This window comes from Monodon monoceros, unplaced genomic scaffold (assembly GCF_005190385.1).
Source record: "Monodon monoceros isolate NGI ecotype Baffin Bay Population unplaced genomic scaffold, NGI_Narwhal_1 Super_Scaffold_22, whole genome shotgun sequence".
Lineage (NCBI taxonomy): Eukaryota > Metazoa > Chordata > Mammalia > Artiodactyla > Monodontidae > Monodon > Monodon monoceros.
In genome coordinates, this window is record NW_021703779.1 from 103,923,107 (window position 1) to 103,950,886 (window position 27,780).

General features: G+C 40.2%; 1 protein-coding gene across 3 annotated transcripts in view; it reads right to left on the reverse strand.

Annotated features, from left to right (window-relative positions):
• Positions 1-1,960: 1,960 nt before the first annotated feature.
• The window catches only part of TENM1 (teneurin transmembrane protein 1), a 569,984-nt gene continuing 544,164 nt past the window's right edge, over positions 1,961-27,780 (reverse strand). For all 3 annotated transcript variants that reach the window (XM_029240586.1, XM_029240585.1, XM_029240587.1), the window contains 5 exons: positions 16,095-16,391; positions 9,644-10,031; positions 7,579-8,799; positions 6,855-6,997; positions 1,961-3,664 (listed from right to left, as the gene is read on the reverse strand). In XM_029240586.1, coding sequence (XP_029096419.1) covers positions 2,906-3,664; positions 6,855-6,997; positions 7,579-8,799; positions 9,644-10,031; positions 16,095-16,391 — 2,808 coding nt within the window. In that variant the 3' untranslated portion in view covers positions 1,961-2,905. The remainder of the gene's footprint in view (positions 3,665-6,854; positions 6,998-7,578; positions 8,800-9,643; positions 10,032-16,094; positions 16,392-27,780) is intronic.

A 27,780-nucleotide genomic window follows, 5' to 3' on the forward strand; every position in this document is an offset into this window, starting at 1 on the left:
GAGTCAAAACAAAATAAAACAAAAAAAGCACAAATAAAATGGGCCTAACTAGGAAAAAGAAACAACCATGGAGTATTCCCTGCCTCCGGCCCAGAATATTCTTCATAGGAGAGCCCGACTGCTGTGCTCTCACTTGAACTTACTTGAATGGTGTGTGGCTGTGTAGTGTCAGCCACCTGTCTTCTGGGTATGAGAAATTCATATATTTCTCTTTAAAATGCTTTTACTTTCATCAAGAAATACAAATGAATTGTTCTTTCATTAATTTAAACTTCAGAACTACAAGTCAATAAAGGCATCCTTTGTATTCACATGAATAGGAAGTGATGTACTCAATATCTCCATGTTCTTATTAAGAAATGCCAAAATGTTTCTCTTAGATTTACTACTCATTAGTGCTAACCTTTTGGGTTTTTTTCTCTTTCCTCCTAAAAAACTTTGGAAGTGGTAAAGAGAACAGTAATAGTTCAAGGCAGTATTAAAACCACAGCTCTAAGTGATAAAAAGTGCATTTTCTGAATATAATACAAATATAACTTTAAGAAACTAAAGGCACAAATTAAATATGTATTTCAAACTAGAAATGCACAGTTCATGGTAATTACTATTAAGTAAAAGCTTCAAATACTTGTTTCTAATGGATATTTAAAGCAGTTTGAAAATGATACATCATCAGTGAATTGCAAAAAAGTATAATTGCTTAAAGTATAAGCAAAATAGACTCTAATATTGACATCTTGGATTAGTGATAAAATACATCATCACATTTATGAATGCACTCTTTATGTACAGTTCGTAAGTTACTTTCCCATTGATTTAAAAGAACATCAGAGGTTCTAGGAACTTAAGGTCCATTTTTAGGCTGGTGTGGAGGTATTCAAATTTTCAACAAGTTTGCTAGTAATTTAGATCCTCTCCTGAATAAATACTATACCATTAACACAGGCCTGATTCAGGGAAAAAAACCCCAATATGAGTTCATCATGAATTCTTTCTCTCTCTTGGAATACATGTGTAATCCCAACCTGAAGGTTTTGAAAATGAAATGTCTGGATACACCCTCCCCTACTGTCAGCGGGCCCTTGCCTTTCTCTCACTTTACTTTGTGTAGTTAGGAGCCAGACTCTTTAAAAACCTTAATGTGAGCCTGGATTCTGACTTTGCATATTTTCAAAAAAGACTGTCATCACAAAGCAAGGCAATGACCCCAGACTGCATTTAGGTAGTGGCTGGAAAGAATCCAAACTGCGACATTCCATCATAAATTCTCCTTCAGACATAGTGAGTGTCCAGACCTGGTGATGAAAGTGCTGAAGCTGGCTCAGGAGAATTTTCCACAGGCCACATTGTGCTGTCCTGTATTTTCATTTGTGGTAACTTACAATTGCACAGCAGTTTACAAACTGTCTCTTTGTCACTGGGCACAAAACTCCCAGCTCACCAAGGGGCTTCTTTTATGACAGGATTCATACAGATTGAGAAACTGCAGCTGATATTAACACTAATCCTGATCTTTTTCTGCATTTTAAATGATTGTAGAACAAAATAACCCTTCCTGGAAAATAGCTATTTTCCTAGGCAGGAGAGATGATTAAATCAAAAATAAATGGGCAAAGACAGAGAACTAAAATAACTAACCATATAAATTATCTTAGTAAAAAATAGTCTGCCTCTCTATAATTAGTTGAAATGTTTTAGGTTGGAAAGGACTCAATTAAATTTCCTATGGCTGGGAGATGTTCAATACAGAATTGCATATTTGAAAGATAAATCTAAGTGGGGTGAAACAATGTGGCAGCAACTTCCCGTGATGTTTGGTTTGGTCTTCCCTTTGGTACTTTCCTTTCACCTTAGTACTATGTCTATTTTTTTTTTAAAGGTTTTTGGCTCTTATGAATTTCTGCAGTAGTAGTGAGTGTAATGTGTCGGCATCCCAGGCATGTATGCCTGTGAAAGCCTATTTTTTTTTTTTGTACCAGAATCACACTTTGTAGTAAATTACCTTTCATGTGCACAAAACCATTGGATTAGTGTATAAATACTGAATCACGAATGTGAAACTATGACCAAAACACACCCTATATATAAATGAGAAATTCCTACCCAGGTTAATAAAAGCTATGTTTTCATGACACTAATACAGCTGGACAACTGAGTACAAAATGTAGTCAAAACAAGTTGGGTGGGAGGAGTTACATTGGCCAGCTGCCTTGGTATCATGTACACACGAGCAAATAGTGGCAATTGGGTTTGGTGACCACACCCACAGGGAAGCGTGGTAGACAGAACCCAGCCACCACACGCCAAAACACAGCACAACAACATGGCATCTATTTCAACAAGCAAGGAGGAATCATCAGGGATGAAGGGCAAATGGGTCCTGACTCTAGGAGATGGTGGCCGAGGACATTTTACACTTCTTTCAAAGTTTCCTATAACAGATCTGGAACATGTGAAAGAGCTGGCAGTCTTTCGAAATGCAAGGTTCAGATATGATTGCACCACCTTTCAAATAGCCCGAAAGTTCTGCCAAAAGCTGAATATGAAACCACGTGTCACAATAGACATAGAGAACCTTGGGTTCTTTCTTTATATTTGAACATTGGCATGGTTCCACAAATTGAAAGCGGTGCTTGCTGAAAATTTTTTTGTTTTTAGTTGTTTGAGTTCTACTTGTGTTATTTTGAATACTGCCATACAAGAACTAAAAATCTCTGTCATTTCTTGAAGAGCTTAAACAAACAATATTAAAATACCATCTTCCGTCACATTGAAAGGCAGTTGGATATGTTTCTCCTCCATATTTACATATACAGAGTTCTGATCTAGAAAACCAATACAATAAACCATTTTATGTTTTAAAAACAGGCAGTCTTTGGTGACGCAAAGGCAGAGATTTTTTTTGTTACCTCCTGCCTATTTCGCTCTGTCTCATAAAGTGAATATTGTTGGCACTGTCAGAAAGTTCTAAATACTGCTCAACAGACAAAACAAAATACCCATCATAACTTTGTACTCTCCCAGTGCTCAGCAGCTGCTGCTTTTCCCCCTCTGTCCATGCCCGGATACCCTCTTCCCCTTCTTGCAGCCTTCTTTGCTCCTTAGTCCAGGCCTGGGCCACAGCACGCTGTCTGGCGATATCCAACACGTGATTCTTTTCCTCTTCGACAGTTGTCCCATACCGGATGTTGAAGCACAGAGCCCCGTGCTGGAGCTGGATATCTGCAAACCGTTTAGTCCTCCCATTCAACACCGAAGTCATCTGGGACACAGTGACATTGACACCATTCTCCAGAATGCGCCTCCCCCCAGTGTTCCCGATGAGCACCAGGTCTTCCTCCAGAGACCCAAGCTTAATGAAGTAGTGCGTGTCCCTCCCCTCTATGGTAAAATGTAGGTTTTCCAGGTAATGAGCATTATTGAGAATGGCAGCCAGCCGCCTGCTATCTTCATTGGCTACTCCTATAATATCGGCTGTTACTATGCCATCCTTGATGGCGAATTTTATACCTTTGCCGAAAACAGAAGGAACAGCAGCAAACCTTGGTTGCTTCCCTCCTTCAAGGCACCGTCCATCATTATATCGGGGAGTCATAGGAAGTTGGTCCAAGGAAATGAAATTCCTGAGCTGTTTCTGGAGCTCACACTGGATACCCAGGATGGTCTAGGAAAGAAGAAAGGCACAGAGCAAAGGCAGCAGACAATCATTAGACACCTAGCATACGCTTGGTCACTGTAGAAAGCAAAGGCTTGCCAGGTTGCTTCAGTCTCTCTTTAACTTGCTGGTTTGTGATTTAAAAACAAGCCACATTTGGAATCTCTTCACCAGAGCTTTGGAAAAGACTAACAGGTGACTTGATCACCTGGCATATATTTCTTGATATGTTGGTGAGTTAAGAGTTAAGCATAAGCAAATACGTTAAAACTTGATACCATAGAATCACAGAGCTAAAAGGCACTTAAGTGGGTCTAGTTCCCCCCAAAGACATTTTATTTTTACCCATTCAACGGACACTGACTAGCTGTTTCTTATTGGATGTAGAGTAATACATTAGCCACAGTGAGGTATAAAGAGACGGTATAAGGCATCATTCTTGCTTTCAAGTAGCTTATGACCTTATAAATCACAAGGGCAAATCAGCAAGTCCATGGATCTTTTTATGTGGATTTAAAAAAAAAAACCTTTTTACTATGGCAGATTTCAAACATACTAAGAAATAGAAGAGAATAATGAACCTCCAAGTATCCATTGCAAGGCATCAGAAATTTTCAAAATTTTGTTAAACTTTTTTCAGGACGTTTAATTACAAAAAGCATTTACATGTTATATGTATTTACAAAAAGGGATAAGCCTATAGTACTTATTTAGAATTTCGTTTCCTTTATAATTTTTATACTTGAATTTCAAGCCCTCTCACCCCAAGTTTCAGTTTTATTTTGTTAAAGCCAATTTTTATTTTCTTTTTTGGCAAACACAGATATTCCTCTTTCTTTCAGCTGAAAGATAAAGTTCTTTCTTATTGTCATTTGTACCTCATTAAGTGATGGAATTATCTGCCGAACCTTGAATGTTTTGGTATTCCTATTTTTCCAGAGACTTTCTCTCTGTAATATTTATTATTTTGCTTCATTACTCCTGTATACTGTTTTTTCTTGTTTTTTTTTAACATCTTTATTGGAGTATAATTGCTTTACAATGGTGTGTTAGTTTCTGCTTTGTAACAAAGTGAATCAGTTATACATATACATATGTTCCCATATCTCTTCCCTCTTGCGTCTCCCTCCCTCCCACCCCTCCCTGTCCCACCCCTCTAGGTGGTCACAAAGCACCAAGCTGATCTCCCTGTGCTATGCGGCTGCTTCCCACTAGCTATCTATTTTACGTTTTGTAGTGTATATATGTCCATGCCACTCTCTCACTTTGTCACAGCTTACCCTTCCCCCTCCCCATATCCTCAAGTCCATTCTCTAGTAGGTCTGTGTCTTTATACCTGTCTTGCCCCTAGGTTCTTCATGACCTTTTCTTTTTTCTTAGATTCCATATATATGTGTTAGCATATGGTATTTGTTTTTCTCTTTCTGACTTACTTCACTCTGTATGACAGACTCTAGGTCCATCCACCTCACTACGAATATCTCAATTTCGTTTCTTTTTATGGCTGAGTAACATTCCATTGTATATATGTGCCACATCTTCTTTATCCATTCATCTGTTGATGGACACTTAGGTCGCTTCCATGTCCTGGCTATTGTAAATAGAGCTGCAGTGAACATTTTGGTACATGACTCTTTTTGAATTATGGTTTTCTCAGGGTATATGCCCAGTAGTGGGATTGCTGGGTCGTATGGTAGTTCTATTTTTACTTTTTTAAGGAACCTCCATGCTGTTCTCCATAGTGGCTGTATCAATTTACATTCCCACCAACAGTGCAAGAGTGTTCCCTTTTCTCCACACCCTCTCCAGCACTGATTGTTTGTAGATTTTTTGATGATGGCCATTCTGACTGCAGTGAGATGATATCTCATTGTAGTTTTGATTTGCATTTCTCTAATGATTAATGATGTTGAGCATTCTTTCATGTGTTTGTTGGCAATCTGTATATCTTCTTTGGACAAATGTCTGTTTAGGTCTTCTTCCCATTTTTGGATTGGGTTGTTTGATTTTTGTTATTGAGCTGCATGAGCTGCTTGTAATTTTGGAGATTAATCCTTTGTCAGTTGCTTCACTTGCACCTCTTAGAACTGCTTTTGCTGCATCCCATAGGTTTTGGGTCGTCGTGTCTCCATTGTCATTTTTTTCTAGGTATTTTTTTGATTTCCTCTGATTTCTTCAGTGATCACTTCATTATTAAGTAGTGTATTGTTTAGCCTCCTTTTTTTTTTTTTTTTTTTTTGCGGTACGTGGGCCTCTCACTGTTGTGGCCTCTCCTGTTGTGAAGCACAGGCTCTGGATGCACAGGCTCAGTGGCCATGGCTCAGGGACCCAGCCGCTCCGTGGCATGTTGGATCTTCCCAGACCGGGGCATGAACCCGTGTCCCCTGCATCGGCAGGCGGACTCTCAACCACTGCGCCACCAGGGAAGCCCATGTGTTTGTATTTTTATACTTTTTCTTTATCAGAATAATTTTTTTTTTTTGGCTGCATCATGAGGCATGCAAGATCCTAGTTCCCCAACCAGGGATTGAACCTGTGCCCCGTGCAATGCAGGTCAGAGTCGTAACCACCGGACTGCCAGGGAAGTCCCATTTATCAGAATAATTTGTTATTCCCATGCTCTTAATGCACTATGCCCTGAATTATTTTGCCGTTGGAGATCTGATGTTTTAGGTCTTAGTGAACAATTTTCTCTATATAGAATCCATAATAGCCCCTTTTTTATTTTAAAGATTTTTTTTGATGTGGACCATTTTTAAAGTCTTTATTGAATTTTTTACAATACTGCTTCTGTTTTATGTTTCGGTGTTTTGACCATGAAGCATGTGGGATCTTAGCTCCCCCACCAGGGATCGAACCCACACCCCCTGCATTGGAAGGCAAAGTCTTAACCACTGGACCGCCAGGGAAGTCCCCCTCCATAATTGCCCTTGGTAGCCCATTTTAGAATTGTTAAAGTTCAGTTCCATTTTTTTCTTCTGCAGCAGTCATCAAGTCACACATTAGTCTTTTCTTTTCCCAAAGCTCCAATTCCCTGATCCTTTCCTCATGGAAGCTTTTTTCTACCTCCTTATTAATCATGGACATTTAAGTGAATATTCAAGAAGACTCAAACATAAGTAAGCAAATATATGTTTCATGGTGTTGGATGCTCTTCTGTTTTTTTCAGCTAAATAGAGATGGTAAAACATATACTAACCTTTCCAGGATCCCACTCTTGAGTTTTTGTCTGAAGCTGTAGAAGCTCATAAGTTAATTCCAAATTTTCTAATTCTGGTTTGGGAAATCCAGGTAGTACATTGTGTAGTTGGAAACCAAATAGCTCCAACCAACTTCCAATGTCTGTGAGACACAAATTTAAAAGAAAAAAAGATTTTAAAGCCCATACTTTACAACTTTTGTGGAAAGCTTGAAAGATGCCTCTCCTGCCTTTGATATGTTTAGCCAATGGTAAGTTAGGGATAAACTCCCCCTTATGTCACCCACTCCAAAACATATGATCCTTTCCCCAGGGAAAGCTTTTGATTCATGGATAATCACAGAGATCAGCTCAGTTTACTGTGTGGAAATTCTCAATGTGGTAGTGGTAATAAGGCCACACAGAGTGTGATATTAGATTTACTTGATGCAACAGAATCCCGATATTTTTCTTCTATGAAATTATTTGTAGAAACTTTTAAGAGTGAAAACTACAAAAAGAAAGCTTAAAAGCAAAGAGAAAATGTACTGGGATGCAAAAGCATCATGTTTTATGCCAACATACACAGTTCTGTTCACTCTAGAAGACTAAGGAAGAGAGTGACTGCACAATAACTTGTGGGCTAGCTGGCAGGAAGAGGAAGCATATTTACAAAGGCATTGAGGTTATGTGATAAACGAGTTTTCTCTTTACCTTAGCATAAAGTGTTACACCGTTTAAATACCTGTGGTATACTTTGCAACATCTTGAATTTTGCCAACTGGATAGTTATTTTCAAAAGAGTAGAGGTTGAATGGTTTAGGAAGGAGGTTCAACTGTTTCCATATGTGATGATTAGGCGTCGTCCATCTACCAGCAACAACATCATAGTCTCTTTGCCCCAGGTGCACTAATTTAGTAAGGAAATCATAGAGTCCTCCATGAAAACCAATGATGACCTGAAAGTCAGGGTAAGTGTCATGATAGATATCTCCATAAGGCGTGTACAGTATCTCTTTTATCACCTGACCTCGACTGCTGAACACGGCTAGCGGGGTTCCTGTATTATCACAGGCTACGTAATATTCTTCACCACTGCTTAGCTCCATGGCAATAAGGTGACCTTGGAGATCATAATACAGGGATGTAATCTCTGAGCTCGTGTGGTTGTACAAATGAGTAACTCTTATGGGGTTGGCAAGGTCTGCATAAAAGAACTGGAGGTGCTGTCCTAGGCTGGACTTACTGGCGACACGTCGCCCAAGCCCATCGTAGTAATACTGCACAGTCCAGCCAGAAGCCTTATTGTAGGCTTTCTGCAGCAGACCATTAGAATTATATTCGAATATGTCATTTCCCCTCTGCCTCAGAAAGCCATCTTCATCCATTTTATACTGAATTTCTCCTAGTCTGGTGATGCGATCTCGGAGGTCATATCGGAGAGGAGTAAGACGAGCACTATTCCCGTGGCTTAAGAGGTTGATGTTGCCATTCAGATCATAACTATAACGCCACTGGGTTTTATCATTTACAGAAACAGTTTGAAGTTGCCCATCAGCATCGTATTCATAGAAATATCTTGTTATATTGGCATCTACTCCTACTCTGATATCACATATTACCATTCGGCCCATATTATCGTATTGAATAGTCATCCAGTAGGCAATTGCCTTTAGGATTTCATACTGGACTTCAATGACTTGTCCATTGGCGTTGAAGATCTTGGTGTGCTTCATCACTGTAGTAGTTATGACCTGATTTAAATCGTAATTAATTACACTGAATTTTCCAAACTGCTCTGTTCTACCAGAGACATCGACATATCGGTACAGATCTATGGGCAAAGGGGTTTCATTTATCACAGCTTGCATGCTGGTGACGCGGAAGTTGTTGTAGCTGTAGTCAAACCGAGCATTCACAAGGCCTTCTTCACTGAATCTGAAAATCTGGCGCCCAATAAGAGGTCCTGAAGGGATCAAAATAAAAATAATGAGAACAAAGCTAGGCGCTCAATACTGAACAATCAGAAAGTTCTAGTGTTCTTTTCTTTAGTATGGATGCTTTTACATTCAAAATAAAATATTAGAGATTGACCTCTGATATCTAATGCCTGGGCATCTCATCTCATAGATATATATATTCTCATAGTTGTGGTCACCAAATATGAAAAAATTTTAAATACTGTATATTATAGTTATAGAATAATTTAACTATAGGAACCTTAGAAGTAATAACCCATCCAGTAGTTGAGGTGATGAAACTGATATTATAAACATGTTTTTTTAAAAACAATTACTGACAAAAATACTTTATTTAACCTGTGCTACAAAGTCAGAGGGTCAGGTTTTGACCAATTCCAGCATTCAAGTAACTGGATTTGGGCATTTTATAAACCGAAAGGATGAAGTATAATCAAAAGTTTGACTTTTAAAGACATGTTGCCATCAACTGAGGCTTATAGAGGTTATATAGGGCTTGAGTTAGTTTCAGTGAGACTCATATCTTGCAGCTGCATCTTTGGGAAGATTTGGTGGTGAGTAGGGACCGGTACACAGTTAGACTAGGTACCTAGAACTCAACTTTCTTGAGAGCTGAGACATAGAAAGAGAAATGTACTGTATGTTTTTAAGGAATCAGCTTTCATGTCACTTATGTTTTTCATTTTCAATGGAAGATAATTTGATAATGCAAGTGAAATTTGGTTGAATTGAAGAATGTCTATAGGTTAATGCTTATATCTCAGACTGTGGCCAGCAAAAATTTCATAAGACTGATGTGGTTGTATACATCACCACCCTTTCACAACAAACCTGTTTGCCTGTATCTGATTGTGCAAATGAAGCCATCGTGCATCAGGTGTATTGTCTTAATCACTCCAGAAGACTCTTCATATGTTAATGTGACCTGGGTGGTATCATAGAGAATCTCGGACAGCCTTGCTTGCTTGGTGTACTTGTATAAAACTCTGCGCCCTGTCCCCAGCTGCAGGGTCTGTAGTAGTCGGCCATCTCGACTATAGTCTTGGATAAAAGAAGTGCTACTGTCTGGTGGGGAGTAGATGTTCCGGTAGTAGCCCACTGAAAGCATGGTTTGTAAACTGTGGCGCACCATACTAGGCATGGTGACTGAGAGCAGACAATCCGATTGGTCATACTCAAAGATATAACGCCGCTGGCTATGTAAGAGAAGCATCACAGACTGAAACGAGACAAAGGCACGACAGCATAATAGTACCATTGGAGTTCAGGAGATTAAAGAAAATACACATTCATCCATTCAACACAAATTTATGGAGCACTTACTGTGTGCCAGGCACTGTGGTGGACCCTAGTGGATACAGTAGTGGGCAATAATGTGTCTATCCTAAACTTACAGTTTAATGGAAGAGAAAGACAAATAACCAGACAATTATAATATAGTGTGAAATGTGTTATGACAGAGGAAGTACAGGGCGCTTATGGGAAGCGGAAGAAGAGCAGCTAACTCAGACTTAAGAGGTCAAGAAAGGCATCCTGGAGGCTGGGACATCTGAGTTGAGACCTAAAGGGTGACTAGGGGTTGGCCAGATAAAGGCAGGGTGGTGGGTGGAACAGGATGGGGAGAGTATTCCTGACACAGGGCATAGCATTGTGAGGGTCAGGATAAGAAAGAGAACATGGCTTTTTCAGGGAATGACAGGAATTTTGTGTGGCCAGAGTATGGGTGTGTTGGAAGGGGTGGGTGAATGGCAAGAGCTGAGGCCAGGCAGGTAGGCTGGATCTAGATCACACTGGGCTTTCTAAGCCACGCTAAGGAGTTTGGACTTTAACCTGCTGGCAACAAGGAAAACGCTGAAAGCAAATCGAAGGACAGGGCAATCCAGTAGCTATTCCAGAAAGGTTACTATTGCTTCAATGTGGAGGTGGATTGGAGGGAGGTAAATGGGGGGCAGGGCATGCCACATATTAAGTATTAGTCACCAAAAAATACTTATTGACTTTATAGAGTAGGTGTCTTTCTGAAAAGTTGTATATAAAATATTACTATTACAGTAGTCCCCTCCTTATCTGCAGTTTTGCTTTCTGAGTTACCCACAGTCAACTGCTGTCTGAAAATATTAAATGGAAAGTTCCAGAAATAAACAATTCATAAGTTTTAAATTGCACACTGTTCTGAGTAGTGTGATGAAATCTCACGCTGTCCTTCCCAGGATGTGGATCATCCCTTTGTTCAGTGTATCCACGCTGTATATGCTACCCGCCCATACTATCCACAGTTTCAGGCATCCACTGGGGGCCTTGGAACGTATCCCCTGCAGGTAAGGGGGGACTACTGTATTGCTCTGCAATTCATGTTTTAAACTATATTAGGGAAACATGCCATTAAAAGTGAAGAATTCTCTGGTTATGCAAGCCCTCTCCCCCAAACTGATCTGTATTTCAGAAACAGTTATTTGTTGCGGTATAACGCCTTGCACGTTATGGGTGTTTCATTGATATTGGTTTATCTTATTTTAATTTTAAGTATAGACATAAAAAGAACACTATTGTAGGGAGAACTCAAACCCTATTTCTAATTGAAAAGCATTTAAGTCTCATCTTTCAATAAAAATAAAAATTGTTCACCCCTGGAAATTCTGATATATCTTCCTAAGGGAGCTTTTACCCCTCCTTTCTTGAGAATTGGCTTATCAAGCAAAAAGATTTAGTTGAGCTTTATTTTCTGAAGTTTCTGTTATGAAAACAATAGGTATCTTTTCATTTTCTAAATATAAATTACATAGTTATGAATATGAATTACATAAGCATATATAATGTACTTTTAAAACTTCTAAGTATGAAATTATACTCTAATATTGAACATGCTTCTTGAAACTGCACGTCATCCCTGCTCGTCTGAGAATTGATATGGAATCGCATGTCAATACTGTGAAGTCAAAGTCAGCACTTATTTGCTTGTTCGCTTATCCTTTCCTTCTTTTCCACCAAGTACTCTGCCCGGGGATACAGAGCTGTGTGGAAATCCTATCACCTCATCACCTGTGGACACCCTGCAGCTCCAGAAAATCTGCTGAACTGAAGGCTGGAGACTTGGAACTCCTGCGTGGGCACGAGGACACAAAGGGACCACTGAGTCCTTGACCAAGGCAGAACTCAACAGAACCGGGGAGGAAATTGGTGGGAAATGCCTTTGCATCACCTCTATGCTGAAAGCCAGATTTCTCAGCTACTTTCCACTCTCTTCTGTCAATTTGCCATGAACAAATGACATCTGTCACCTGCGATGTGGGCCAGGGACAATCACCATATGGCTCGCACACATTATCTAGTACCAGCCTGCCTGGGCCAGGCCTTTTCCAGTCGCTGTACCAGCCTTGCCAAACATTTATAGCACATCGCCATTGTGTTCTCTCCCTGCTCTCATCCTCTGCGCTGCAGTAAACTACTGCCTGACCCTGTTCCTGGGTGGTGCTGATGCTGCGCTGTCTCGAAAGCTCCCTGGTCTGTTTTAAAGCTTCCTGCCAATGGCAAAAATGTGGATGATGTGATTAGAAATCTCATGAATGTAACCGTTGCGTTGCCAGACTACCATTTAGTTCTCACTTGCCTGCTTTTTCACTTTGGGTGGGCATTATTATCAGCTTTTTCAAAAACAATACTTATGAGTCCATCCAATGCCCATAGTGCAGCTATACGGTAAAAGGCCATTTCTTATTCGTTGAAACAATGGAGTGGGAGACTTTGTATTTTTTAAAAATTGATTGTGAGATCCGAAAAGACTGTGACATCATTGTAAAGAAGAAAACAAGAACAATCATGGCTGTATACTCATTTGAACACGAGTAGAAATGAGAAATGGCAGAAATTTGAAAAATTAAAGCATTTGAATGGCCACCAGATGGCAGTCTGGGGCCACCTGGAAGCACAAGCCAAAGGCTGCATTCTCTCCCTCGAGGCAGCCTTTGAAAATTTCAGCCCCAAAGAGGCAATTTTGTGTAAATGTATCAGACTAAAGTATCTTACTAAATGATTATAAAATATATTTAAATGTATTTAAAAATGAAGTTCTTAAGAACGATTTTAGGAAACGGAAAGATGTAAATGTAAATTTACTGTAATACAAAATTTTAGCCCCACAAGTCTTCAAAATATAATTAACTCAGGGAAGGCTCATAAATCAAGATAGAGAATTAATGGCCGCACAGAGAAAACTTAAGAAACAATAACTGATTTTTAAAAATAGAGATGAGATCATTTAAGCCACCGCAGCTATTAGCCAAATAATTATTTTTCTCCTAATGGCTACAAACCATTGCGCATGAAAATGATACGAGTAGTTTTTACTTACTCTAGAGGAAGTCAAACAATTTTTACAAAATTTCTGCACATTAAGGTGAAATATCTGCTGTTTGATTTTTAATATATCATGGTATAGGGGTGGCAAGCAAATTTACAGAGGTACTACCAGAAGTATTTTGAGGTATAAAAAGAGACTTATATTTTAAAGTTTGAGAACTCTTACTTCAAAATATACTACTAGAGCCAGCCTCTTTGTCTTGCTCTGCCCCAGACATAGTGAAAGAATGTTCCAGCGAAGGCCATGTTCAAGAGAGGACTTAAAAAGAGCACGGGGAGGCACAGAACCTCATCACCTCACTGGAAAAGTTACATGTTAAGTGGATTTTGGTAAATTGAATATTCTTTACCTTTTCTTTCTAGAATCACAATTTCAAAGTTGCTTTAATTTCCTTCCTTTTTTCCTTCCTTCCGTTCTTTCCTGTTTTAATTTACCTTCAAGTAGCAGTAACTGCCAGCCTTTAAGTTCTTCGACTCATATAAATACTAGAATAAATACTAGAACGCATGATTTAAATGGAAAGGAATTAACTTCTATTGAATGACGATGTGCTGGGTGCTTTATATTGTTATTTCATTTAATCGCTGCTTCTATTCAGTGAATTAATTATTATCACTGGTAATAATAATGTTAATAAAATCAATCTCGTGATAGATGATTTTTGGAAAGTAAAGAACCATTCCATAATTATGTGTTTTGTAGGTTCTGAGTTTTGCATAATAGCATTGCTTAAGTCACGGGCTATCTTGTAATTAGAGAACAAATTAAATGTGAAATCAAGAAAGGGAGAAAAGTCAACTAAAAGGCACAAACGATTTGGCTGTCTCACTGGTCAGTTAACTAGTCTTTGGAAGTCACTGGGGCTTTTCTCCATACATTGTTTTGTGACAATAAGGTCTTATTTCTGTCTACTGCAGACACTGACAGTCTCAGGGAGCTCTCTTTGTTGTGTTTTTTTTTTTAAAGAATTATTGCCAAGTAAGTTTCTGTAGCAAAACGGACGTATGCGAAGTTTGCTTCACATCATTCTTTGATGAAATAACTGTGCTGAAATAATCAGTCAATCCAGAAAAGGGGAACAATAAAATTGCTTCATTGGTGTCAGAGAAGAGGCTAAATAACTATATGCAGGGCTGAAATTTAAGTTTCAACAGGCTCTTTTGTCATCGTATGGACAGCCTAAAGGGAAAGTTCTACGAGACATAGAAGCAACTGTCTACAGGCAGTTAGCTCAGTGGCTAGACTGTGGCGCTAATGAGGCCGGGGCTCTGAGTTCAAAACCGTACATACTTTTTTTTTTTTTGGCTGTGCCCGGCGGCTTGCGGGACCTTAGTTCCCCCGACCGGGGATTGAACTGGGCCCTGGCAGTGAAAGTGCTGAGTCCTAACCACTGGACCACCAGGGAATTTCCTCAAAACTGTACATACTCATAATGCGTGCCAGCTCCTTCACTAGTCACACGTAGACCTGTGGGAGGATCAGCGCAAACCTATCCTCATTCCTGGAAAAACTAATCAGCCTACATTCTGCTAGAATCAGTGGCATCTTTTTTTCATATGATGGTCATCATTACATGCCTTGCCTCTGTGAACGTACACCAAATCTTTGGATTCAGTTAATTTTTTTTTTTTTTTTTTTTGCGGTACATGGGCCTCTCACTGTTGTGGCCTCTCTTTGTGGACAGTAGTCATACGATTTTGCCAATCATCCTTGTTACTAAAATTCAAAAGATAAAAGATCTACTCTGTAAAATTCAGATGTTCCCAATGTAGAGTACAGATTAGAGATTTCATCGATTTCTTCAGCAGAAAAGGACAGGAGGTGGATACAGCAGAGAACTCCCTCCTTTACCCTGGTATCCAAGTGGAGCTCTGCTTTATCTCCTAGGCATTCCCAACTTGGCAAATTCCCCAGCGAATGGCTCTGGGAAATAATACAATAGTTTTATAATAACATACAACCGCGGGCACACTTTTTTTTAAAAAAACTTTCAGGGGTATATCAGAAAGGCTTAGCATCATTTGTTGCAAATAGTGAAATTTTGCGATGTGAGCTATGAATGCCCATGACTTTTCTAAGAACTTCTAGGGGTGACTTTGCACTGACTACCCTTGAATCCTCAAGGGAAGGCATCTTCCAATTTTCCCAGAAGTTAATTCAGGACTGATAAGTTGAATGGATAGATTTGGGAAAAAAGAGACAGTATCTTAGCACATCAGAGATTGAGATGGTAGATAGAGATCAATTTCTCTTATTGTCTTCTGATACTGATCTGGCTAAAATCATTTTGCTGTGGGGGGCTGATGTTTGACAAATGGATCCAGTGATGGGATTAAAATCCTTGCCCATTCCAAGCAGACAGAGGCCACGAGCTCCTATTACAGATGCTACTGGAGAGTCATTACATACAAAGGACTATTACCAACGAGGCCCCACTGCTACCATTTCCTCAGACCGATTACCTGGGAAAATTAGTCTTCAAATGTATACCGCTAAACTTTTACTGACTATTCTAACAAAAGTAGAAGTCCTTATCCTCTGCGTAAGAGGCTCTTTTCCAGAGCTGCGATACATTAACACGCAATTTTATAATTTTCTACCTATTTTACTTCAGTGTGAGCTTTCTTAATAATAAAGATACATTTTCAGGAGCATGAACAAATATGCTCAAATGAGGAGAAATCGAAGCCATTATCCTGACTTCAGTTTGAAAGAGTACCTGGCAGAGCGTGGGGTTGGGGAAAGTTTTCAGCTGAAAAACAGCTTATCCTTACAGGTATAATTTGTTGTTGTTACTTCTATAGAGCAGAACAGCCAGAACACAGACTTTTCTCCTGCAGGTCCTCAGCAAGGTGGGTAGTCAGTGCCGCTTTCAATATTCTCATTCGGGAACTCAGAACTAGTTTATTTCCCCTACATGCTTACCTTTTCTAAGTAGGTATAGCTCCAAATTTTCCCATCAGCCCAAGTTCTTGAAATGATTTTTCCACTCTGGTCATATTCCATTTTTTCATTCCACGTCCCTCGTTGAATAAACGTCACCAATCCTGAAGGTGAATATGTGATATTCACTTCATTATATCTGCTTATGGGAGACCACAGAACAGGTCGTCCAGTCTGGTCATAAAGAATTCGAAGGGTGAATTTCCGATGGTCGTCATAGATCTTTCCTGTGCGAGTCATATGATCAAAATCTATGGAGAGCAGGTTTCTGTTATGGGCCTACAAAAAAGAGATAGGAAATACACTTGAAGCACTGCCTTAGCTCCCCTCATCAAGTGCATTCACAATCGAAAAGCTTTTTCTGTTTCTCCAGCAATGGGGTGTCTCTTGCCTTTGAATCCGCCTGGCTTCTCCTCGGATGACACTTGTCTTTATTCTCCCAGCAGACTGTACAATCTTGGAAGGTTGGGGCTATGTCTTAACTACTGGTATGTGCTAGCTCCTCAACATACGGTTATTGATTGCTTTTGCCCAACTCAAGCCTCAAGTGTGCTGATACAATTTTCAGTGATTATGTAATCTTATTTTATGTGAGTCAGATGCCTACCAAGGAACGGGATTTCCTCCCCCTCTTTTACGAATGAAGTGGCTAAAACATAGAATGGTGAGTTATTTACATAATTAGAAATTAGAAAAAATGAATATAGAGAGCCCCCTCTAATTTATACAGAGAATCCCTTCTTTGGCTTCCTGTTCCTCTGGGCATGGAGCTTTATTACTTCACATCTATCACAGGGGAACACAGAGCAACTCAGATTGTCTCCTGAGATGGAAGCCCACTCAGCAATGTTTTACCAGAAGGTAAATGTGGCAGGTGTTGGTAGGCCCCCCAGTATTTGTGAGGGTGGCACCACTCAGTGATGTTAGAGCATGGAGTTCAATCTGGGTACCAAGTTTAGAAACAATTAGTAGCTCGGTTTGGTTCTGGTCTTAGACTTCCTTGACTGCATGCCAGCATCCCCTCTGTGTACTTCACGGCCCCAAAGTTGTCCAGAGAAATCCTGCCTCTGAGGAAATTCAGCCTGGTCTACACAAGATAACCAAAGAACTAAATGGCTTAGTTAAAAAGTTTTTAAATTGGACAAAAGGCCACTTTTACTGGGTTTTCAAAGCAACTGGACAACTGACATGATCTGTTCTACTCTTCAGCTAGTAATGCCAATGTTTGGCACTCCCACCAGTAACTGCTATAGCAAGCTGATGACAACACAGAGCTGAAGAAGGCTCTGGAAGACAAGGGTTTTGAAGTAGGTGGGTGGGAGGCCAAGGGGAGGGCTTTAAAAATTTGTTTTATTTATTTTAGTTTAGCTCAGTTAAGTTTTCATTTCAGTGAGTCGTTTGTTTTGTTTTATTATAACTTTTTATGTGGAACTAGTCTGACTCACAAGAAGTTGCAAAAGTGGGGAATTCCCTGGCGGTCCAGTGGTTAGGACTCCAAGCTCTCATTGCCCAGGGCCCAGGTTTGATCCCTGGTCGGGGAACTAAAATCCCACAAGCCTCACAGTGCGGCCAATAAAATAAAATATGTAAATTGTTGGAGCTATTAAAAAAAAAAGAAGTTGCAAAAATGATACAGTAGCCATGTACTCTTCACCCAACTTTCAAGGAAAAGACTTTTCTTTTGGGTGAAGGGGGTCCAAGCATATCTGGAAGGAACCTTCTAGGTTCTTGGCTGAGACCCCCCCACACTGCCACCCTCACCCTGTAATAAAAACAGGAGAAAAACAAACAAGTTTAATAACATGTATACCTCCTGTACCCATGGGAGAGACCCAGGGGAACTGAGTAACTCTCCAAAATGGCCCAAACCACCACCTTATATACTATCTCCAACCAAAGACAAAAGATGTTGGGAGGAGGGAGCCAGTTATGGGAGGTGACCAGGCAAAGCACAGTAAACAAGGGTAAGGTTGTTATGCAGATTTAAGTCATTGCTTTCTCCATCAGCCTAAAATAATCTTTATACCAAAGAGGCATATTTTGGGGTGGCAAATTCTTCTCCCCTTCAAATAAAAAAGGAGAAACTTTGAGAAGTATAAACAACAGTGGCTCTCGGGAGTCAGGAGACTGAATTAGCTGCTTGTCTGTGCACCAGCCATCTCTTGTATTCGGGCCTTAGTTTTCTTATCTGTGAAAAGGGAGTGATATTTACCACTCTACACCACACACCTGTGTTAAGAATTAAATGAGATTACATATACGGGTACCTGGTGATGTGTAAAAATAATATTAGTAATTGTTGTTTTTAGATATCATTACTTTTTGCATTTTAGTTAGGCTTCTGAATGGGCCCATGTGTCAGATTCCAAGGACTGTAGCTTGGTGTATTACATTTATATCTGTAGGAATTGTCAACACGATCCTGAACAGAATATTCAATATCTGTTTAATGAGGTAGGGAAAAAAACCAACATTAGGATTTGACTACAATAATCATAGTCGGACTAAATGGATTCACTAGCTATTCAACTAAACTTCATGTTCATTTATAATTTTTGTGGTCAAGGATTTCTTTAAATATCTGAAAGCTATATACTGTGTCCCCAGAAAAATGCACATAAGTACATCAACAAACATTTTAAACAAAATCTCAAGTGGGATCTGAAACTCAAACATGAAACCTTTAGGGGTCTTGAGTCCAATTTCAAAATCCTGGCTCAGAAAGAGGTTTTCAAAAATTTTTTGTTAAAATTTTTTTTTGCTATTTAAAAACTTGAGATATAACTGACATATACCATTATATTAGTTTCAGGTTCAATATTTGTATATATTGTGAAATAATTACCACAAAAATCTAGTTAACATCCATCACCATATGTAGTTACAACTTTTTTTTCTTGTGATGAAAACTTTTAAGATCTATTCTCTTAGCAACTGTCAAATATACAAAACAGTATTATTAGCTATAGTCACCATGCTGTACATTACATCCCCAGGACTTACTGATCTTTTAACTGGAGCTTTGCACCTTTTCACCCCCTTCATCCATCTTGCCCACCCTTCACTACCTGCCTCTGGCAGCCACCAATCTGTTCTCTGTATCTATGACCTCTTTTTTTTTTTTGATTCCACATCTAAATGAGATCCAGAGTTTTTATCTTAGTGCCCTGCATGACTGCAAAGCCAGCATTCTCATTTCAGACTCTGGTTTTCCTTTGCTCAGTAATTTTGTGCACTTTGATTTTTAAAATAACCTCCTTAACTTCTACCCCCATTATAAAAGTGATATTTTTTCATTGCAGAAAAATTGGAAAATCTAGAAACATACAAAGAAAATAATCACCTGTAATCCCATCCTTCAATGTGAATCATTGCTAGTACTTTGCAGCATTTCATGCCCACTTTTGTTTTGCATAATCTATGCCCATACACGTAAAGAATACAATTAGAATTATAAAGTTTTGTGTCCTACTTTTTCAGCTAATGTTTTGTCTTGAGCATTCCTCATGTTATTAAATATTCTTAAAATGTGGATTTTAGTGGTTACATAGTATCTTCTACATGATAAGCATTTATTTTTCCTTTCTCCTATTGTTGGAAATTAGAGTTTTTGTTTTCCATTTTTCTTTTATCTTTCATGTTCTGTTGAACATTTTTGTAAATAAATATTTCCTTAATACAAAACCCTATAAGGGAAATTATGGGGTCAAATGATAACATATTAAAGACTCCCGATGCAACTCGAGATATTACTTCATGGTGCACAAAGGTTTACAAATTTATGCTCTTATTAACTAGCAGTGGAAGAGTTCAACTCATTCCATCCTTACCACCATTGAGTATTGTCATTGTTAGTATGCTTTTCCCAATATGAGAGTGGGAAAATAGTATGTTACTGTGGTTTAAATTTGCATTTATTTGGTTACTAATGAGGTTGAACCCTTTTAAACGTCTATTCGCTACATGTACGTCTTCTATGAATTGTCTGCTATTTTCAACGTCTTTTGGTTTCAGTTTCTTCATCAGCCAGCTGGGGCTAATGATACTTGCCATTAATTTTGAGCTTCTGCAAGGAAAAAAAAAAAAAAAAAAAAAAAGGACAGCAAATGTTCCACGCCATGAATTCCAGAAGACTAGTGATTAGATACTCCAATTATTTGGGAGGAAGTCTTGTCAGTTGCAGGGGTAGGTTTCATTCAGGGAATAGAGCCACAGATTGGGAAACATGACTCTTTAACCATCCGTAGCCAATGTGTGCAGTGCCGTGGTGCATAAATACACAGTAAACTGCTGTTATCACCTAAAAGGTGATAGAGAAGCGCGTATTTCCTGTCTTTTGATACACAGGGCTTGGAAACCTATACGAAACCAGGTGTTCTTTCTTCTACTACCTTTCCTGTGGTTTTATAGCCACATATCTCTAACTGTAATACTGTTCATTTACAATAGCTGTAAAATATCCATGTACTCCCAGAGACGGTTGTAACTGTTACAATTTATGTTATAATGATAGTTAAAGAGCCAAAGTAACAAGTGATTTCCAGTTCAACTAAATTTGTGGTTTTATTTGCCTGATAGATTAAGTTTACTACTCAAGAACACATTTCTTAATAAAGTCATTACAGCTACACAAGCAGGGACCACTGTTAAAAATCCACTACAGGCACTTCCCTGGTGGCGCAGTGGTTAAGAATCTGCCTGCCAATGCAGGGGACACGGGTTCGAGCCCTGGTCCGGGAAGATCCCACATGCCACGGAGCAACTAAGCCCGTGCGCCACAACTACTGAGCCTGTGCTCTAGAGCCCGCGAGCCACAACTACTGAGGCTGCGAGCCACAACTACTGAAGCCCGCGTGCCTACAGCCCGTGCCCCGCAACAAGAGAAGCCACCGCAATGAGAAGCTCATGCACCACAACGAAGAGTAGCCCCCACTCGCTGCAACTAGAGAAAGCCTGCGCACAGCAACGAAGACCCAACGCAGCCAAAAATAAATAAGTAAATAAATAAAATTTTAAAAAAATCCACTACAAAGTGAGCAGAAGAAAACTCTGCCTAATGTTCTTTCCCTGCCTGTCAAGACTTCTGCAACCATGCTTCTGTTTCTGGATAATGCACTCGGATATTCAGATGTTGCTGAAACGCTAGTTTTAAAGTCAGGTTTGGAAGATAATGTAAAATTCGGCTAAGAGCTGAAAGGGGATGAAGGAATTGAAGATGCCACAGCCCCCACCCTGCGAGTCTCCTATGGAACCCACATGTGAGAAGGCTGAGAGAAAGAATGCTAGGCTGACCACCTTTGACTGCTGGGGTCATGAGCAAGGGTGGGAAAGCAACACGTTCATACAAACTCTTGTTTGCCTGAAAGACAACAATAGCCCTTGACCTAAGTGTGGGTCATCAATCCTTATTTTGGCTCTTCCTCCAAACAATCATCTATACCAATCTTTGCCCTGGAAAAGAGAGGGGCAAAGAAAAGGTTGACATTTGAGAATAGCCCCAAGTTAAAAAGAGTCTCTTTGGACATTGGGCAAGACACTTGAGTTTGACAACTGATGAGTTGTATGTTGGGGTAAGAAAGTTGGACTTGGTAATTTTTTTAATAAGGAAAGTACTTATGCTTTAATTTATTCTTTGGTTTTCTTTAGGCTTTTTTTAGCTTTGCTGAAGAGAAGTAAGGAGAAGGGCTTGCTTTTTTGTCCACACTTAGACCAGAAAGGGAAGAGGAAAGAGTATGCACTGGGGAGCCATGGGTTGTGTTGCCAGCAGAAATCAAAGTGCCTGCGAAGGTTGGGTACAGGCAGAAGCTCCAAAGAAAAGTGTCCTCTGCCTCCCCTCAGATCCTTTCCTTGCTCTTTCCTAGGAGTTTGAGTTTTAATTGCTTAAGAGAAAGTCCTTTCAACCCCTTGCAATTTGAGACTCATTCAATTAGTAGGATAAAAATATATTAGGTTGATAATATATAAAGATATATTAGGTTGATATAAGATATATAAAGACATATACATATCCATAGGCAACTGCTGATATTTGAGTGTTTTGGGCCTACCAAAAGGGCAGTTTCCTATGGTTCAACCCAATACACACACACACACACACACACACACACACACACACACACACACGTGCTGAACTCTAAGCTCCAATCACGGCAGTTGATTTTCTTCAGAATAAAGGAGGAGAAGGCTGAATTTTCAAGGATGCTGTCTAGCATTTCAACTCACAAGGCAACTGAGGTACATGTTTGATTTTTGCTGAAGAAGTTGAAAGGTGAATAAGTGAGATGGGCCAAATAACCACATTACAGTTTGGGAGATGCACTGCATTTAATTTCCATGAAGCTGTGGGAATGGACAGAGTCACAGCTGCTTTTAAATTGGTACACGCTACTCTATTCTCACTGGTTTTAAGGTAATTAGTACGTGATTTTTGGAAATCGATCAATACAATTCTACAGATTTTATTTTTTATTGATATTGCTACGCTGACAATGAAAACTGACTTAGGCTTGCTTCTGTTTCACAGAGTTGCCTACAAATGAACAGGGCATGTATGCAGGGTTAACATCAGCCTCCACGGCTCCACCGGGAATTTCTTTATACCTGTTTTTCTTCTTTTTTCCTCCCAAGGCACTCTCTTTACCTTGCCAGACCACAGAATCTTAGTGCCAGAAGGAATCTTACGACATGGGCTATTGACCTGGACTGCCTGGGTTCAAATCCTGTGTCACCATTTACTAGCTGTGTGCCCTCTGTGTGCCTTGGTTTCTTTATCTGTGAGAATGTTAATAAGAAAACACACCTGATAAGGTGTTATGAGTAATAAATGAGTTAATATATGGCCATACACAGATAATATTTCAATGAATGTTAGTTGCTATAATTATGATTAATGGTAATAATACTACTAGTCATAATCATAGAGATTGTATAGCTCATATCCCTCATTTTATAGATGGGAAAAGTGGTGTAAAGTTATGGGCATACCAGTTCTTCTTCAAAACCGTACTCATTCCTCTCACTTGATTTCTGCCATACCATTTAACTTGGACACTTTGTGCACTAAAATAATTTGCTCTTGTTTAATTACTTCCCCGTTGGCGAATTCATCTGGGTAACCGTACAATAGGCATTTAAAATTTTTAATACCAAATCATTAATGCTTATATACAAGTGAAATAGTGTGTGAAATAAGACTTTCTGTCTAGCTATCTTTGTGGAGTTGACCCAAGATTAACAAATATAGTAATTTGTTAAATTTACAAATCACAGTAAATTTCTGTGATTTGAAGGCCCCAAGAATCCCCTGACCCCAAAAACCAACACTGCCCAGTGGCCTTGATGCCTTAAATCTCCTGTCGCCAGGCGACTCCTTAGGGGTGAATACACTGCTACTTGGGACTGACACCCACAGATATATTTAAAAAATAGATGAATCTATCTGCAAGCAGGCTCCTTATCTAAATTTTCACAAAATGAAACCCTCCAGCAAACCTAGGGAGAACGAAGTTAAAAGTGTGAAGCAAACACATTTTCTGAGAAAGGAAGGAGACGCTGGAACCCTCTTGGCTGTCTCCCACATTCCCCATCATTTGTCAGCCTGGGACCTTGTGTTTCACCTGGGCTTGTTCCCCCTTTCAGAGCTCAGCTGGCGTATGAACAGTCACATGTTGCATTTCAAAACAAATCTACCCTGTTCTCAGTTATCTTTGAATGGAGAGAAAAACAATCAATCGTGAGGGTTTTTAGATTAGTCTTGGCTTCATTTTGCTTGTAAAACATAATCATCTTACTTGATTTGATGACTTTGGTTTGAAGTGCTAAGCTTCTTGGTTTTTTGTTTTTTTTTTAAATAAAGGAGGCTGCAGTTCTGGAGTTTTGCTGTAACCTCACATCTCAGTCTGCGAAATCTTGTAAAGAGCTCTGAGGTCCAATGCTGGGATAAGTCTCATTTAATAGCGTTATTATCCACGGACACAGCAAGGTGCAATCTGGATGTAGTTCCTAAACCAGTGTGCTTTTGGTGAATGTCTAATTTCTCTATTGTCCAGGGAAATGTATGTATGGGGACAGACTGATGCAGCAGATGAGAAGGTACATAGACTGGATGGGAAAGTACTTTGTAAGGAAGATGATTCAAATACAACTCAGGTTGGGGGGGAAATGGCTTTTTAAAATAAATGAAATTTCAGGATGTTAATGTGATTTATTTCACTTAATGGAGCTGGTGCCGGATGGCCCAGAGGTAACAAATCCCTCGCCTGCTCAGGCTAAGCAGGATATCATGTTTCCCAGCAGTTTGTTTCCTCACCTTGAAGAGGACCCCGAGTGTGTATGAAAAAAGAAAATCACCGATGGTTGGAGAAGAGCAACTCTTGTTGCTTTATCTTCAAGAGAGGTCTATCATTTTCTGATTTTTTTTTTTCTTTCCACCTAGAAGGTCTGGGGTGGATGTGATAGGTAGCTTTGGGGAATATTTGATGTCCGTCATTTTACCAAGGAAGCCTTTAAACGAACCTGTCATTCTGTGCCCGAACAATTAGTGTTTTATGACCGGCTGCCCAAGCACATTTGCAAATTACAAGCACACCTCTGTGTGGTTTTTCAAAGAGGAGCCCCATTTCCCCCAGGGCAGCAGGGGTTTCTATGTTGTGTGACTATCTGAACCTGTTATTCTGTCTGAAGAGCCCTGGAACGGCAGCTCCTCCAGGAGAAATAGAAGATTCAGTGCAAGGTCTCCAGGTACTTGAGGGCACCAGAGAGCCTTAATCTTTACATGGATGTTTACAAATGGGTCACCGCATATTTGGCCCAGAGAGAGAGAAAGTTACATCTCATGTGTCATCAGCTTGCCCCTTGAAAGCTACCATAAGTGAAGGGGGCACCATCTATGAAATAATAAAGTCAGTAAGGAAAAAGAATTTGCCTGGTTAAAACTGGATCCACACCTGCCTTTGGGGAGCGTATTCATTCCATTAAATTGGATATGCCTAATCTGGGGAAACTGAGGCAGTAATATAAGCCAAAGTGCCTAAGGATGGGCAGCCTCCTTCCTGTTGCCGCCTCCACACTTTGCCTGCCCGGAGGCCAGCCAGTTGTCCCGCACCACCCACACTTGCCAGTACATTAGAGTGGATTATTTGTCTCTTTTTGTCAGCACTGAAATGAGGAGTCAGGCCCTGCCAAGGTGGCTCCACTGAGCGGGGCAATGATTTATAGATTAATTATTTTAGGGAACAAGGCAGCACAGCATGATGTAGTGGAAAGAGTGCTGCGCTAGGCGAAGCCCTGCATTTTAGTGCTGGCTCGGATCCTTAATAGCTGTTTGACTTTGGGCAAGTCACTTAACCTCTCTGGGCCTTAGTCTCCTTATCTGTAAATTGGAAATAACAATAATTGATGGTTGTTGGACTTCCCTGGGGGCACAGTGGTTAAGAATATGCCTGCCAAGGCAGGGAACGCGGGCTCGAGCCCTGGTCCAGGAAGATCCCACATGTCGCAGAGCAACTAAGCCTGTGCACCACAACTACTGAGTCTGTGCTCTAGAGCCCGTGAGCCACAACTATTGAGCCTGCGTGCCACAACTACTGAAGCCCGTGCTCTGCAACAAGAGAAGCCACCGCAATGAGAAGCCCACGCACCGCAACGAAGAGTAGCCCCCGCTCGCTGCAACTAGAGAAAGCCTGCACGCAGCAACGGAGACCCAATGCAGCCAAAAATAAGTATAAATAAATAAATAAATTTAAAAAATTGATGGTTGTGGTGATCAAATAAAACCCTGACTATGAAAGCATTTTATTGATTGTAAGGCACTAAACATATGTAAAGGATTGTTATTGTTGTTAGATTTCTAGGGACATGTACAGTAACACCACCTAGCCATTCTTCAGTCCCAGGACCTCAGGAAGAACCCTAGAAGTCATAGAGGAGAGGGCCCTGAATTTGTTGCCCTTATAAGCCGTTCCACAAATCTGCTCAACTCTACCACGGGATGGGAAACGGGTCAATTATCAATGGTACTAACTAAATAACACTTCACTCTACTCAACACAAAAGAGCCCCCGTATGTTTTATGACCGTTAGCTTCTCAGTATTAAGAACAATTTGGGATATGAGGTGCAAATTACAATTTACAGTCTCTCTCCATTATCCGTGCATATGGAAGGGAGAAAACAGGGTGGGTGATCGTAGAAAGTGGAAAATACTAAAGTCACATAGTATAGAATGAGCTCTCCTAAAGAATATAAAATCCCAAAGTCACATAGTGTATGATATGATTCACAATGTTTTATTCAGACTATAAGCTGGGGAGGCACTAAGAGACCACTTATTTGATATAATTGTTCTGGGGTGAATCCATGAGGTTGGTGAGCCATATGTAGATAATTCTGACTTTTCTCTAGTATGACATTTCATTTCACAGGTGAAGAAAATAAAGGCGTTCCTTAAGCCAGTTGTAAGACTTCCCCATCGAGGGTTCTACCTAGGAGATCTCATTTCTAGAAGAACTCTGATAGAAACCCTCACTGCTCTCACACAGACAGGTTTGACTATTTGGACTGGTTTCACCTCCCAATTCAGTGGCATACCTAGTAAATATTCTGGCCAATGGAATCAAAACATACAAATTGACTTGTGCATGTAGACAACCTTAGTAGCTATTATTACAAAAAACAAGCATGGAAGTCTGTGTCTTTGTGTTACCAACAGAAGTGACTGGAAAGTGAGCGCTAGTGTAGATCATTTTGTCCGTATCAAGCCATGGGACTGACTTGACGGCTTGTCACTGGAATTGGGTGGTTGTTTGGCGTTGCGTTGCCACAGCCTAGAGGTTACCACATTTTTACTGTGAGTGAAGAAAATGCAAGTGTTCCAGGTATCCCAGGCACGACACAGGTGCTCAAAGCAGGCCTCAATAGTGAGTGATCTTCTCCCTCAGGCTGGCAGTTGCTCTCGGGCTGATATTGAATGTTACTATACTTGGAAGGTTGGTCACGTCATCCTAACATTGGTTCATGTTCAAGAAGGGACAGGTAGACAGAGCGCTGTGGTGTCTGTAGGCTTCGTGTGCTGCAGAAAGGCAATTTTGATTGAATGATCCCTGGTTAACTGTGGTGAACAGTGCTTGGTAAGAACTTGAAAACCCCCAAATCTTTCATTTCCCCCGGGCAGCTGTCTCCGAGCACCATTAGCCCAATGTGAGTACTAGTCCTTGACCCCTTTGGCCCTTAATATGTATATTCATGACGATATCATTCACTGTTTTCGCCCTTTATCTTGCTTTTGTCCAGATGTTGCCTGATGTCTCACATCCTTCTGTGTGTGCCTGCCTGGCCTTTCCAAATGAAGTATCAACTACCCCAACGCAGGGGTCTGGGACAGCTCGGTGGACCTGCTGACCATCTGCAGGCCTTGTGAGGGATTCTGGAGGGCCTCCCGACTAAACACATTTCTCGATCCAGATGTTCTTGGGGCCTGAAATTGCTATTGTCAGAGCACTTTAGCTGGCTAATGACAAAGAAAGCTCCTATTAGGAGGGGGAAGGGTAAGCTGTGACAAAGTGAGAGAGTGGCATGGACATATATACACTACCAAACATAAAATAGATAGCTAGTGGGAAGCAGCCGCATAGCACAGGGAGATCAGCTCGGTGCTTTGTGACCACCTAGAG